The sequence below is a fragment of the Hypanus sabinus genome, chromosome 21 (genome assembly GCF_030144855.1).
Source record: "Hypanus sabinus isolate sHypSab1 chromosome 21, sHypSab1.hap1, whole genome shotgun sequence".
NCBI lineage: Eukaryota > Metazoa > Chordata > Chondrichthyes > Myliobatiformes > Dasyatidae > Hypanus > Hypanus sabinus.
The window spans coordinates 9,713,945-9,727,542 of record NC_082726.1 but is presented as its reverse complement, the minus strand read 5'-3'; the positions used below and the strand labels follow the sequence as shown (position 1 = coordinate 9,727,542).

At 42.7% G+C, this 13,598-nt stretch overlaps 1 protein-coding gene across 13 annotated transcripts in view; it reads left to right on the top strand.

Moving 5' to 3' along the window:
* tpm1 (tropomyosin 1 (alpha)) overlaps positions 1 to 13,598 on the top strand; it is a 45,834-nt gene that overhangs the window by 17,986 nt on the left and 14,250 nt on the right. For 7 of the 13 annotated variants that reach the window (XM_059945970.1, XM_059945967.1, XM_059945965.1 and 4 more), the window contains 5 exons: positions 3,872 to 3,989; positions 4,245 to 4,315; positions 5,857 to 5,932; positions 6,936 to 6,998; positions 7,081 to 7,150. In XM_059945970.1, coding sequence (XP_059801953.1) covers positions 3,872 to 3,989; positions 4,245 to 4,315; positions 5,857 to 5,932; positions 6,936 to 6,998; positions 7,081 to 7,150 — 398 coding nt within the window. Of the gene's footprint in view, positions 1 to 3,871; positions 3,990 to 4,244; positions 4,316 to 4,698; positions 4,775 to 5,856; positions 5,933 to 6,935; positions 6,999 to 7,080; positions 7,151 to 13,598 lie in introns of all 13 variants that reach the window. The other 6 variants (XM_059945966.1, XM_059945964.1, XM_059945968.1 and 3 more) reach the window with 1 other exon arrangement.

The window sequence follows — 13,598 nt, the reverse complement described above, 5'->3', positions numbered from 1 at the left end:
GTGGATCAGACACCCTGATGAAATCCGTGTAGACCACATCAGACACACTGTCCTCGACAACCTCTATTTTTATCCACTCAGTTCCAGTTGTTGAGAAAATAACAAATTCAGACTGACTCTTCTGGATCAGTATCTTTTTAAATGGCAGATTATACCATCTCTTAGGATCAATTGAAACAATTTCCCTGCTGTCAGGAGTTAAACTAACTGGCCTGTGATTAATCATTCCCACCTACCTTTGTAAACGGTGGTACCACATTATAAAGCTGAGGCTTTATACGGCATGGGTCAGACCGCACCTGGAGTACCACGAACAGTTTTGGGTTCCTTATCTGATAAAGGATATGCTGGCATTGGAGTGAGTCTTGGAATAAAAGGGTTAATGTATGAGGAACGTTTGATGGCTCTGGGCCTGTACTTGCTGGTGTTTAGTAGAATGAGGGGAGATCCCACTGTAACCTATTAAATATTGAAAGGCCCGGATAGAGTGGATGAGTCTATACAGGTGTTCCCACCCCCCCCCCCCCCCCCCGCTTTTACAAAGGTAAAAGCCTTTTTTAAGCCAAAATGGCGTAAAGCGAAGTACCATTAATTTATACGGGAAAAATTTTCGTAAAAGCAAAAAACTTGCAATCCTCCTTGTAATGCGAAAACAGGTTACTAATGAAGGTCGTTTGTAAAAGCGAAGCAGCGTAAAGTGAACATTCGTAAAGCTGGGGATGCCTGTATTAAAAGTGGAAGTTGATAGGCTATTGATTAGTCAGAGTGTCAAAGGTTAGGGAGGGGAAAGCAGGAGAACGGGGATTGAGAGGGATAATAAAACAGCCATGATGGAATGGCGGAGCAGATTCAATGGACCAAGTTCCCTAATTCTGCTCCTGTGTCTTAGTCTTATGAGCAGTGATCTGACACTACATTTGTAGCCAGGGAGTGAGAGCTTCTGTTGTTTCCCCCATTGCTGTAGGACAGATTACATCTTGCAGTGGAGATTTATCTGTTTTCAAAAGTGCCAAAAGGTGAAGTTTTGCTTTTACTATATTGACTTTATTGAGTATTCACCTGAAGTACAACTGGTACCAAAAATTTATTGTGGATCTTGCCCATGTTCTTCAGCAGATATATGGCTCACCTTTTTAGTCCTCAATATCCACTACTCTTTTCACCATTGTTCTCTTGTGCTCCTGCCCTTTATCTGCATCAAAAGGATTTTTTAGATTTTCTCAGGTCTTTCTTGCCCATTGGATTAATGTTCTCTCTGTTTTTCTAATTTTCCTTTTTAATTTCACTGCTGTGCTTTCGCACAAGCTGGAAGAATACAGCACATGAAGTTCTTGCCCTCATCGAGGAGTCTCCATACATGGCAGAACTTGTTTGTAACACGGACAGTTCACAAGTTGTAAATGCAGCCATGAACAGAGAACCCATCTGGCAGATGCCTGCATCTTGCAACCACCAGTAAATACAGCCTGCTGGTCTGTCAAGCGGCCAGTAAATACAGCCTGCTGGTCTCTCAAGTGACCAGTAAATACAGCCTGCTGGTCTCTCAAGCGGCCAGTAAATACAGCCTGCTGGTCTCTCAAGCGGCCAGTAAATACAGCCTGCTGGTCTCTCAAGTGACCAGTAAATACAGCCTGCTGGTCTGTCAAGCAGCCAGTAAATACAGCCTGCTGGTCTGTCAAGCGGCCAGTAAATACAGCATGCTGGTCTGTCAAGCGGCCAGTAAATACAGCCTGCTGGTCTGTCAAGCGGCCAGTAAATACAGCCTGCTGGTCTGTCAAGCGGCCAGTAAATACAGCCTGCTGGTCTGTCAAGCGGCCAGTAAATACAGCCTGCTGGTCTCTCAAGTGACCAGTAAATACAGCCTGCTGGTCTGTCAAGCGGCCAGTAAATACAGCCTGCTGGTCTCTCAAACATTCATTCATCTTTTCAGACTGTACACAAATTGGCTGTTCAGCAGCTAGAGAGCACCAGTATAAATATACTTCTGTATTTACCTTCTGTATAAATATACTGAATGTAACTGAATTTTGGATTGCAAGAATATCTTCCATTGATGGGGAATGAGCATTTGGGTTTCCACCCTCTTGAGTTCTGTTGGACTAAAGATGTGTAACAAAGTTTGACCCTGCTTGACTGCCTCTCCTGTCTCGCACCTTCTACGTTAATTAATAAGGAACACTTCCAGATAGCAACATTTGAGCTGTTTGATTTCAACATGAGAAAGTCCATAAAAACGAGGAGGAAGTAGATTAGCTAATAATCAGTTAGTATTTCTGCGGATTTGGCTGAGGGAAGTCAGTATGAAGCTGGGTTTAATCGATATTGGTGCTGGGAAAGCCTGGTTGACTGACTAGGGGCCTATGTGACATACCAGATTCATGCCTGAAGCTGTTTGGAAGGTGTGGCTCAGACCCAGCATGTGATGCGGGCTGAGGTTTGCGAGCTTCCGGAGAGCAAAGTGAAAACTCTGCTAGCTACTACCGAAGAAAGTTTGTGATCTTCATTCTCTTTCCCACTCTCACTGCAGTTTCCATAACAGGCACGGGCAAACTACGGCCCGGGGGCCATATGCGGCCCGTTAAGCTTTTTAATCCGGCCCGCAGAACTTGATGAAATTATATTAATAAACCTTGTTAACGTTTTTCCCCAATAGATGACGCACTCTATATACATTTGTGGCGACCCATTTCCTGGCACATCCGAACCGGCTCACAATTAGCCAGCGTTCTGGCTAAGGGAGATAGCCTGCGGGGATTTGCGAGCACAGAGCTTTGGAGCCTCTGCGCCACGGGGGGCAGGTTGAGGGAGGCTTAAAAGTGAGGCTGAGGATTTCGAATAAAGTTTTTTTCTTCGACTGCAGTTACCGACTCTGTGTCGTAATTTTAGCGCTGCATGTAGCACACCACTACACATTGACCTTTGTTGAGGTGCAGCGTATTACTCCACATTTGCACTTTACTCTTTATTCAGCTCTACCTATTTGTGTGAACAGGCATTTAGCGTCATGAACATCAACAAAGCCAGCCACAGATCCAAGTTAACTGACCAACACCTCAGATCCATCCTGAGAATCGCCACAACGAAACTAAATCCAGACTTTGATGCGCTGGCTAAAAAGGGAGACCAACAACACTGTTCCCACTGAAATTAAAAATAAGTTTCTTCGTTGTGTTATGTAAAAAATGCATTTGAAAATATTTTTTTCAATAAGCCTTTCATGTTACATGTCATTTCTGTTAAGTGATGGACATGAGTAGTGCGCAGGTGCACGTACGTTCTCAAAATAAAAAATGCGCTCCAGATCAAATAACGCGGTCCGCATACTGGCACTCTGTCACTGTTCTGTCCTTGTGCTGGTCGTTGTTGAGTTTTGGCACAGGGGACAATTGAATAAGAAGGAGCAGGACAAGTAGACCTGCATCTCCTACCGTTTTTGAAATAAAGACAGTCAGGAGGAGAGTGATGATGATAATACCTTGAAGGATAACAGAATTTTCAATGCTTTAAAATAATAACTGTTACTATTAAAAAAGCTGTATTTTATTCATTTAATTTTCAGTGTTTTAAAAGTCATTTCAATAAATAGCTAAATACCATGGGACTTCAAAGACAGATATTTTGTTGTAATGCATTTGTTCATTTTCAATTGAAATTAAAGCACATGTTTTCTACATATCCCATGATATTTTATTTTCTCTTATGAGGTGTATTACCAAAACACTCCATCCATCTGCTCCTGGTCCGGCCCCCCTGTCAAATCTTAGAATCCTTTGTGGCCCACAAGTCAAAAAGTTTGCCCACCCCTGTTCCATACCAACAGAAGTGATTACTTTCAGTATCGTAATGTTTGTTTGCATGTTTTTCTCCGCAGAGGGATGAAGGTTATTGAGAACAGAGCCCTGAAAGATGAGGAAAAGATGGAACTGCAGGAGATCCAGCTTAAGGAGGCTAAACATATTGCAGAGGAGGCTGACCGCAAATATGAAGAGGTTAGTTGCCCGCGAGACCTGATCGTTGTGTAGAAGAAGCCTAGGCAAACGTCGGCAAAGGGAGCTGGGGGTATGGCCAGTTCTAAAGGTAACTATCTAAAAATTGTAACACAATTGGCAGTAGAAGAAGCTCCACCCTTATTCATTTGGACTTTTGCCCCAAGAGCTACATTTTACCCAATAAAGACTAGGTAAATCCAGTCTGTTTCCAGGCGTGTCTCAGTCAACAGATGACTCCTGCGTTTTCTCTTTTAGGTTGCCCGTAAACTGGTCATTATTGAGAGTGACTTGGAGCGGACTGAGGAGCGAGCTGAGCTCTCTGAATCGTACGTACACCTTCACCATGCCGGCGACACTGACTAGCAAACATTAAAACCTGCTTGCAAACACAATGCTGAAAGATCTTGAAAAATTAAGTCTTTGAGTACAATAAATGCAAATACCAGCTCCCCTCTTTTAAAGATAATAGGCCGTGTCTCTCCTGAAATCATTGAGCTCACGACAAATCCGCAAGTAGAAAATATCACCCCACCCAGCCATATGACCCAAGCCCTGTACTCAAAGATTTAAAGGACTGACGAAGCTATTCCAGATGTTAAATGTCTTGGCTGTTTTCCATATGGGGTTTTAACGTGTTATCTCTTCTTCACTGCATGCTTTCATTGCACACTATTTTGTGGCCACGTGCATTTCTCGTGATCTCTCTTAGTCGTGCTCGCCGAGTGGAAGAGGAGGTTAGAGTAATGGACCAAACCTTGAGATCTTTAGTGGCAGCAGAAGGCAAGGTACTGGAACTAATACCGTCTGCACGGACTCACATCACAATGTGCTGTAGTGCGCTGTTGAAACACTGGGGGATTTGCTTTGTGCTGCCTTGGTGTTTAGGAAGGATTAGTCAACTCGCTCTTCCCTGTTGCCTCTTCTGCACTCTGCAATCTGTTGGTGTCGGGATTTCAATCTTAATGTATTATTTCTTCCAGGGTCCTTAAAGCAACTGGTTGTCACTTTTTTAAAAAAATTACAAGCCTGCTTTTCCAAAAGCATAGTAAATTATTCACTATTTTTCTTGGTACAAAATAGGGATATGAAACAGGAGCAGGAGTATACCAATTGGTCCCCTGTGCCTGCTCTATCGTGAACAGATGATCTTGTCTTGGTCTCAACGCTACTTTCCTGCTCTCTCCTTGAACCCCACCCCTCCCTTGTAGTTTAGTTATCTGCCAGTCTTGACCTGGAGTATACAGTGCATTCTGGGGCAGAGAACGCCAGATCTGCAACTCTGAGAAAAGAAATTCCATGTCAATGGGCAGCAAGTTCTGCTGAAATGACCCTCCTGTATCCACCCTTACAATCCCTTGCAGAAGCTTGTTTCAGTAAGGCCACCTCTCAGTTTTGTGAACTGCCTGTTCTACTTCTCTTCACATGTCAACTCCCTCATCCTAGGAAATAACTGTCTGCAGTGGGTCTGGTCATTCCTTGGACTATGGAGACCAAGAATGTTTGCAGTTCTCCTGGTGTCATCTCACCAGCACCCTGTAAAGCGACATCAAATCCTGCCTGCTCTACGACTCTTAAGAACAAAAGCCAATGTCCTACTTACCTTCCTCATTCCTTGAAAGTAGTACTTGAGCCAAGTTTCACATTGGATAAGTTCTGGATGACTCTGATGCTTTAAGGTCACCTCTAGTGCTCCAGCAAAGCCTTTTCAATAAATCGTTTTTCTTTCTCTTTCACTTGCTCTCTTGAACTCTCCTTTCTCCCCCTGCTGGCAATTTCCCCACCTTTGCCCATTTCCCGATTTCCCTTCTTCCCCCTGCTGTTTTTATTTTTGCTTTTCTTTCCCCTTTTCTGCTCTGATGTGAAACAGTAAATCTGCTGAGCTTGAAGAAGAGTTGAAAACTGTGACCAACAACCTTAAGTCACTGGAGGCTCAGGCTGAGAAGGTAGGCCATGGAATCATCTCTGCTTTATCAACTGTGTACAGCATTATAAGTTAATCATTGGCTCTGTATGTGCACAGCGTCTTGCTTAGTAAAGCTGCTTCTTCATGGCTCCAGTGACCTAGGTTCAGTCCTGGTACAGTTTGAGAGGAGTTTGCACATTCTGCCTATGACCACGCGGGTTTCCTCAGGGTGCTCCTATTTCTTCCCACACCCCAGAGTTGTCTCGTGCTGTAAACTGTGTAGGTAAGTGGGCGAATGTAGGGTAGAGGCTAATTGGAATGTGATAGAAAATTAGGACCAATTGGAATGTGATGGAGAATAAAATTGGGTGATCAAGTGGTGTAGCAGTAGCATAATGCCATTACAGTCTCAGCAACCTGGGACTAATTCCGCCACGGTCTCTAAGGAGTTTTTATATTGCCTCATTAAAAGCAGGGGTTTCCTCCGAGTGCTCTGGTTTCTTCCCACATTCCAAACATGTATGGGTTAATAGGTCATTCTTCATATGGGTGTAATTGGGTGGGTGGGCTTGGTACTGTGCTGTATCTCTAAATAAAGCAAAATAAAAGTAGGGTTGGTATTAATGAGTATTTAATGGTTGCAAGGAGATTGCCCATTTCCTTGAACTACAATTCTAATCTCTGCTACATCAACTTGGCTAACTTTGCCACAGTATTATATACACCTTCAAATAATTCAGTTACTTGTTGCAGGAACATCAGTTCTTTACTCCTTGGAGAAAGGAAAGTGCAAGGGGCATTGCTGAATGTGAATGGGGTGTTGTCACGATTAAGAGGAATATTGAACGGCAGGATTTTAATATGGAATATCTTTACGAGATTGTTTTAGAGAATGCCTTTTCAAATACAGATTCCCTCACTTCTTGCAGTGAATGCTTTGCTCTGGGATTGTCTTTGGGCCAGGAAGCTTGGTGAGGCAGATACTCCAGATGGGTCAGAATGTTTGTTGATGGAGCATTTCCCTGCTTGTTCTTTCTGTACAGTACTCACAAAAGGAAGACAAGTATGAGGAGGAAATAAAGGTCCTAAGTGACAAACTGAAAGAGGTAAGTGGAGCTTCCTGTTGGAATTTGGATCCCAATCTGGCTGCAGCATCCTAAACATGTGGAATCTCCTTGGTGATTTCAGGCTGAAACCCGTGCTGAATTTGCAGAGAGGACTGTTGCCAAGTTGGAAAAATCCATCGATGACTTGGAAGGTATGATTGTAAATTGCTGAAGTGGCCTCAGCCTAGTGAGCAGAGCCTCTACTGTTAGTTTGTGATTAGAGACATTGTTACTGGTCTGTCTGATCCTTCTGCTGCCTCAGGGGTCTGGAATACAATGGCATATGTAAGAGCTTGATGACCTGGGTGGAAGTAGGCTACTATCTGCTCTCCTTTGGATTTCCTGTAGGCTTGTCTGGCAGGTGATTGACCCATCCCCAGCACCACCTCTTGCTGATTCCCAGAGTGCTGGGGTGACACCCTGTCTGCTGCAGCTTTTGGCAAGGGGGGAAGTTTTCTGGGGGCTTTTAGAGTTGGGGGATGGTTCATTGGAGTGGAAGATTTTCTGGGAGATGTTTTGAGCTTGGATGCCCCCCCCCCCCCCCATGTTTTGCGCCAGGTCCATCCATCCATCCATGTTTGCTATGTATAATGGTAGCCTGGGGCAGTTTGGGCCCAATTCCACCCCCCCTTCTGATTTGGGCTAGTTTTGTCCCATGTTTGCTATGTATAATGGTAGCCTGGGGCAGTTTGGGCCCAATTCCACCCCCCCCTTCTGATTTGGGCTAGTTTTGTCCCATGTTTGCTATGTATAATGGCAGCCTGGGGCAGTTTGGGCCCAATTCCACCCCCCCCCTTCTGATTTGGGCTAGTTTTGTCCCATGTTTGCTATGTATAATGGCAGCCTGGAGCAGTTTGGGCCCAATTCCACCCCCCCTTCTGATTTGGGCTAATTTTGTCCCATGTTTGCTATGTATAATGGCAGCCTGGGGCTGTTTGGGCCCAGTTTTCCCCCCCCCCCTTCTGATTTGGGCTAGTGTTGTCCCATGTTTGGTGTATACCAGGGGCAGGCTGGGGTGATTCTTTGTCTCAGCATGGATTCGATCTGCTCACAATTGAGGTGCTGCCATTCTCTTTCCAATGGAGTATGGGGAGATTATTTTTCATTCTTGGCTGCCAGAATATTAGCCTGTTTAGAAGAGTCTTATGGACAAAATCTAGAAGTCATCAATTCTGTAAGGAGACTGATCAGTTTTCTTTCTCAGGGGAAGTAAGTTGCACTATTTTTTTTCCATTCCTGGGTTAATTTTTCTCTATTTTTGTTCTTCCTTTGCATCTGACTCTTCCACTCTTTCCTGCTCTCCTCTCTGCACTGGATGCTGTGACCTTTCATCACCCCCTCTCCTTTCATCACATCGCATTCTGTTCTGCTCCGCTGCTTCCGGTCCTCCAGATGAGTTGTATGCCCAGAAGCTGAAGTACAAGGCCATCAGTGAGGAATTGGACCATGCTCTCAACGATATGACATCAATGTAAATCTTTTCCTATGCTTGTTTCATTCGTTGTCCACCTTACCATAGTCCTCTGACATTGTACCTAATAAGCTCCCCTCCAACTCCTTTTCTATACCCAAAACTGACTCATAACCTCTTCACTCTGTTCATTTGCAGTCCACTAATCATTACATGTCTAATGAACTGATTTAACTTGACATTATCTTTAAAAGTCTCTCCTGCATAATGGAACCTGTTTGATTCTGGATAACAGTGTATTAATCATTGGTATGCTGTATTTAAATCTTTGGTTTAATTTTTTTAACCCTATTTAATCCTGAAGTTCGTTTGCTTTCTCTAAGATTGCAGAATTTCCCAGACAAATGTTTAGAACTTAATAAAACAGGAATGCAAACTGCAATCCTAAACCTTTGGTCAGTTCTATAATATTGTGTGTGTACATTGCTGGATTAACTCTTCAGTTTTAATACCTAAGGCAACAGCTGCGCGGTCCCTCCCAAAACAAATGTATCCATACAAAATTAACCAAGTGGTTGCAGACATCTTGTGTAGTTCCAAAAGTTTGGTCACATTCACTCGTGCACGGTTGTGTGTGTGTGTGTGTGTGTGTGCCCGTGTTTGTGTGTGTGTGTGTGTATGTGTGTCTGTTATTCGCGTGCATTAGTGCAACTCATAACTTCCACTGAGTTTCATCATGTTGTACTAATCAGTAAATTTTTAGGAAACTCATACTTTTTTCCCTATCTTCTTACATTCACCATCTTCTGTTTGTCTCTAACTTCCCTTTTATTTAGGTAATAAATGCACCTACTCGCACTAACACAAAATAGGAGTTCAACCCTACTTGGCACTTTTGCTGGATTTGGATACCGGCCTGGTATTTGGGGCAGGAATTGTGTTTGGTTTGGTTCCTGCGGTCTGAAAGCATCTGGCCACTCGTGCAGTGTCGACAGCGGTCATGTGGTTAATACCAAAGGAAGTGGGTGTCTTGTGTGGTTCAGTTTCAGCTAGAAATCAGAAGTGAAATTGCAGGTGCTTGAAGTCTGAAATAAAAACAGAAAAGCTCCGAAAGTTGTGCAACATCTATGGAAAGAAAATTGTGATAGCATTTGGTGAGCCTGTCGGAATCGTATCAATTCTGATACAGGGTTCTAAGGCTGAAAACACTACTTCAGTTTCTCTTCACAGATAATGCCTGAATAATTGAGTGTTTCCAGTATTGTCTGTTTTTAGCTTTATTTGGGAGAGGCAGTGATGAGAGTATTTTATTGTAGCACAAGATTCCAGCCCTAAGATCCTGGGACCTGTTCCTAGGACACTAAGTTATGGCACTGAACCAAGCAAAATTTGTTATTTTGATTGAAGTATAATAGACCATTATAAATGCTCAATTAGCCCATTTCTCCTCCTGGGCTTAAGCAAACACTCTTCAACACTGGATAGCTCATCATTTGTTACATCTTTGGAATCTCCGTGGATGACCCTTCCTTCACTCCTTGCACTCTCCACATCTCAAACAACTTAATCAACTATGGAGAGCCAAAAATAGTCCAGCGTGGGGGGGAGAAAACCATTTTGAAATTATCTGAAATCATTGTTGGTAGATCCCCTTGCCAGTGGGAATCATCTCCCTACTCAGTAAGTAAAAAGTTTTGATCAATACCCATGAAAGATTATAGGTACAAAGCTACCACTTTCAGCCTAGCAGTTGATAACTAGGTTCATGGTGAACTGCAAATCTCTTCCAAATCAGTGCTATAGTTTATGTGGTACCATTGGTCATTGGTTTAGCTTGTGTGTCAAATGTCATTTGCTTATTCAATTAACTAGTAGATAGGGCACTGTCCAGTGGCTGGACTTTGGAAATCTTTCACTTCAAAAGGAAGGACTAGAATATAGGAAGAGGATTTTTGGAATGGATATCTCCACCCTACAGTTTAATTTTGGAATGATGCATTTTAATCTTGAGTTTGATTTAGCATTTTCTAATGGATCGTATTGCTTTTGGAAATGCCCCAAATAACTGGATAATGCGTATGCATTACTCTCTCCTCTGAACATGGCATTCAACTAATCTGCTTTTAACCTGTTGCTCCCTTATTGCCTCATAACCATGAAAGCTTGCATATCTTTGCACTGGAACTAAAATTTAAGTTTTGAATTTTTGGTTTTGCTTTTTGCACTGTCATTCATTTTTGTTCTATACCTTTTCTTGCGCAGATAAACTGCTTCACTGCAATGCCAAAGATTTCTTCAACCAGCTGGCTTTAGTTGTTTCTGAATCCTCCATTCGGGTTTTTAAATAGGCAGAACCTATTGCTCCACCTGCTGTGGCTGTTGTTTCATGCTTTTGGTAACATTAGTCACGCTCGTTGTACAGTCTCTCTTCCTAGCTTAACTGTAAAATAAACACTTTCTAGATGAACTGTATCCTTTTCAATTTATTTAAATCATTTTCAAAGAGCAGTTTTGAAAACTAAAGCTGAGATTGCAATTCACATTAGAAATAAATACCATTCTGGTTTTTGCATCTATTTCTCGTCGTGTACTGTGAGGAGACTTGAAAAGGCCATGTTAACTGGTGTAATGTGGGATTCCATTGGTGATCCTTACAAGTGTTTTGTGTGATTTACTTCAGTTAGAAATTTATCTCTGCGTTTCTATGGAGAATGGTAACTATACTTGTAGGACAATACAAATAATAAACTGAAGAAATTAGTGTAACTATGGCAAATTACTTCAATCAAAACAAAAACCCCAGTCAGTACTTAAAGAAAACTAATAAATATGCCCTAGCATCAATGGAAACTTTGAAGTTCTATGGATTCTTATTGGAAGTAGTGACCGAACTAATATATTTAATTATTTTACTCTGAACACTATCAACTAATCTGTACCCTATGGTTTATAATCTGCAGTAAAAACATTGGACTCATAAATACTATGCCACTATAACGTACAACACAAGAACATTACTGTACATTTGAATTGTAATTTGCCCAGGAATTGAAAGCTCACCAACAAAATTCTTCAGTGAAAACCCTATTCCCTTTATCCTCGTGCTTCCAGGTTTGGAACTGTTAGACTGAATCACAAGGAGAGCTTTGTGGCTAATTGATGTCTGATTAATCTACATGAGGTGTTGGCTATAAAAGGCTGCACTCTTGTGCATCCGATGGCTTTCTTATTTATTGGGAAGGATAAACAAATGTCCACTGATCGCTTAAGAATGTCACCTGAAGGCAGAGTGCTTTCCTCTCAGCTTGTGTTTATTCACCTGGTAAGATGATTATGTTCAACGTCTGTTTTGTAAATACCATGTAATTAATTCTTGGAGCAATTTGTGTTGGTGCCAGTCTCTCCTGCAAGTCTGGCTGTATTTTGTTTTCCTGAGTTAATCTAGACCAGTAAAAATGTCCCCCAATGAAATGGATTTATTTTGGTAATTGGCACAGTGAGCTTGGCAAGTCATTCTCAAGATTGTACAGTTGGCCACACAGGATCCTGGCTTAAACGTCTTTTCTCCATAATGCTTGGCACTGCTATTGAAATCCTATCCCAGGGACTACAGGCAAGCTTACACCCACATCGGAGAGATCTAGCGGTCTTCAGGTTGCCACTGAAGGATGGTGGGAAGGGGGATTTCTCCAGAAGCATGAGTCCTTGTTCTGGATGTGACTTGAAGAAGCTAAAGTCCTGGACAACATTAACAGGAATACTGCAAGCAAATATTTGTTGCTGAATTTCATTGGGGTAAAGGGTTTTAAATGGAGAGGATGCTGCTTTGCATATTGAATCTGGCATGTGGGAAATTTAAATGAAAAGCCAATGTATGGAATTTCCTCTTTACCTCTCATTTAGTTCTCTCCCTCTGACATAAATTTAAAAGATGGCATCTTGGTGTTCAGAACCATTGATCGCAGTCCCACAGTTGGCCACGTTGGATAGAGATACTTAATCACGTGCTTGTGACCCTTTGGATTTTGTTCAGGAGGGCGGTGGGAGTTTGTTTTAAGCAGATTTTTTAAACATTAGAAGATATGGGGTTGGTGTGAATGGCAAGATGGCAGATAGGGTCAGTGTCTGTTCTTGCACCGTATGCCCACAGATCCTCAACAGCAGGCTCAGGGTGACTGGAGTCTGGAACACGCTGCCTGAATGGCGGAGTGCGGTAGATCACTGGGTGTGTACTATCGGAGAAGTGCCGATGCTGAAGGATGGCTGTAATGGCCATGAAAGCGAGGGAATAGTGATGTCTTGAAGTACACCTACACGACAAAAGGGGAGTTGTATATCTGAAAGTGCATAAAGTTAAATAAACCTGCTAGGACTGAGCAAGTGTATCTTTGGGGATTTTGGGAAGCAAGGGAAGAAATTGCTTCTACCCTGGCTGAGATACTTGTATCTTTACTAGCCATGTGTGAAGACTGGAGGGTGCCTAATTTTGTGCCTTCTGCAAAGAACTACAGGCCAATGAACCTAACTTCCTAAGGGGGAAAGTTACTGGAGGAGATTCTGAAAGACTGGGTCTACCTGAATTTGAAAAGACGAGGACTAATTAAGGATAGTTAGCATGGCTTTGTGTGTGGAGAATTGTTTCTCATTAATTTGATTGTATTATTCGAAGAGGTGACCAGTAGGGTCATTGAGAGCAGAGTAGTAGATGTGATGTACGTGACTTCAGCAAGGCATTTGACAAGGTCCTGAATCATAGGCTTGTCCATAAGATTAGATTATGTGAAATGCAGGTTGAGCTAGCCAATTGGATACAAAATTGCCTTGGAGGCTGTGGGGAGGGCTGTTTTTCTGACTGGAGACCTGTGACCACTGCTTTGCCACACCTATCTGTGCTGGGACGTCTGTTGGATGAGGTAGTATGGTTAGTGAGTTTGCAGATGTCACAGTGGCAGTGCAGAGGGTTATAAGTTTATAACAGAACCAACCAGGAACATGAGCCAAGAAACTCTGACAAGTACAAAGTGTTGTGAAGTGTTTGCACAGTAAATGGCAGGGCTTTTGAGGGCTGGGAAAGAGAAACCCGAGGTACAAGTTGTCCAAAAGTGGTGATGAGAGTAGACAAAGTGATAAAGACACCATTTTACCCATTGACTGCATTGGTTGGCCATTGAGTATGGGAGCTGGGGCAT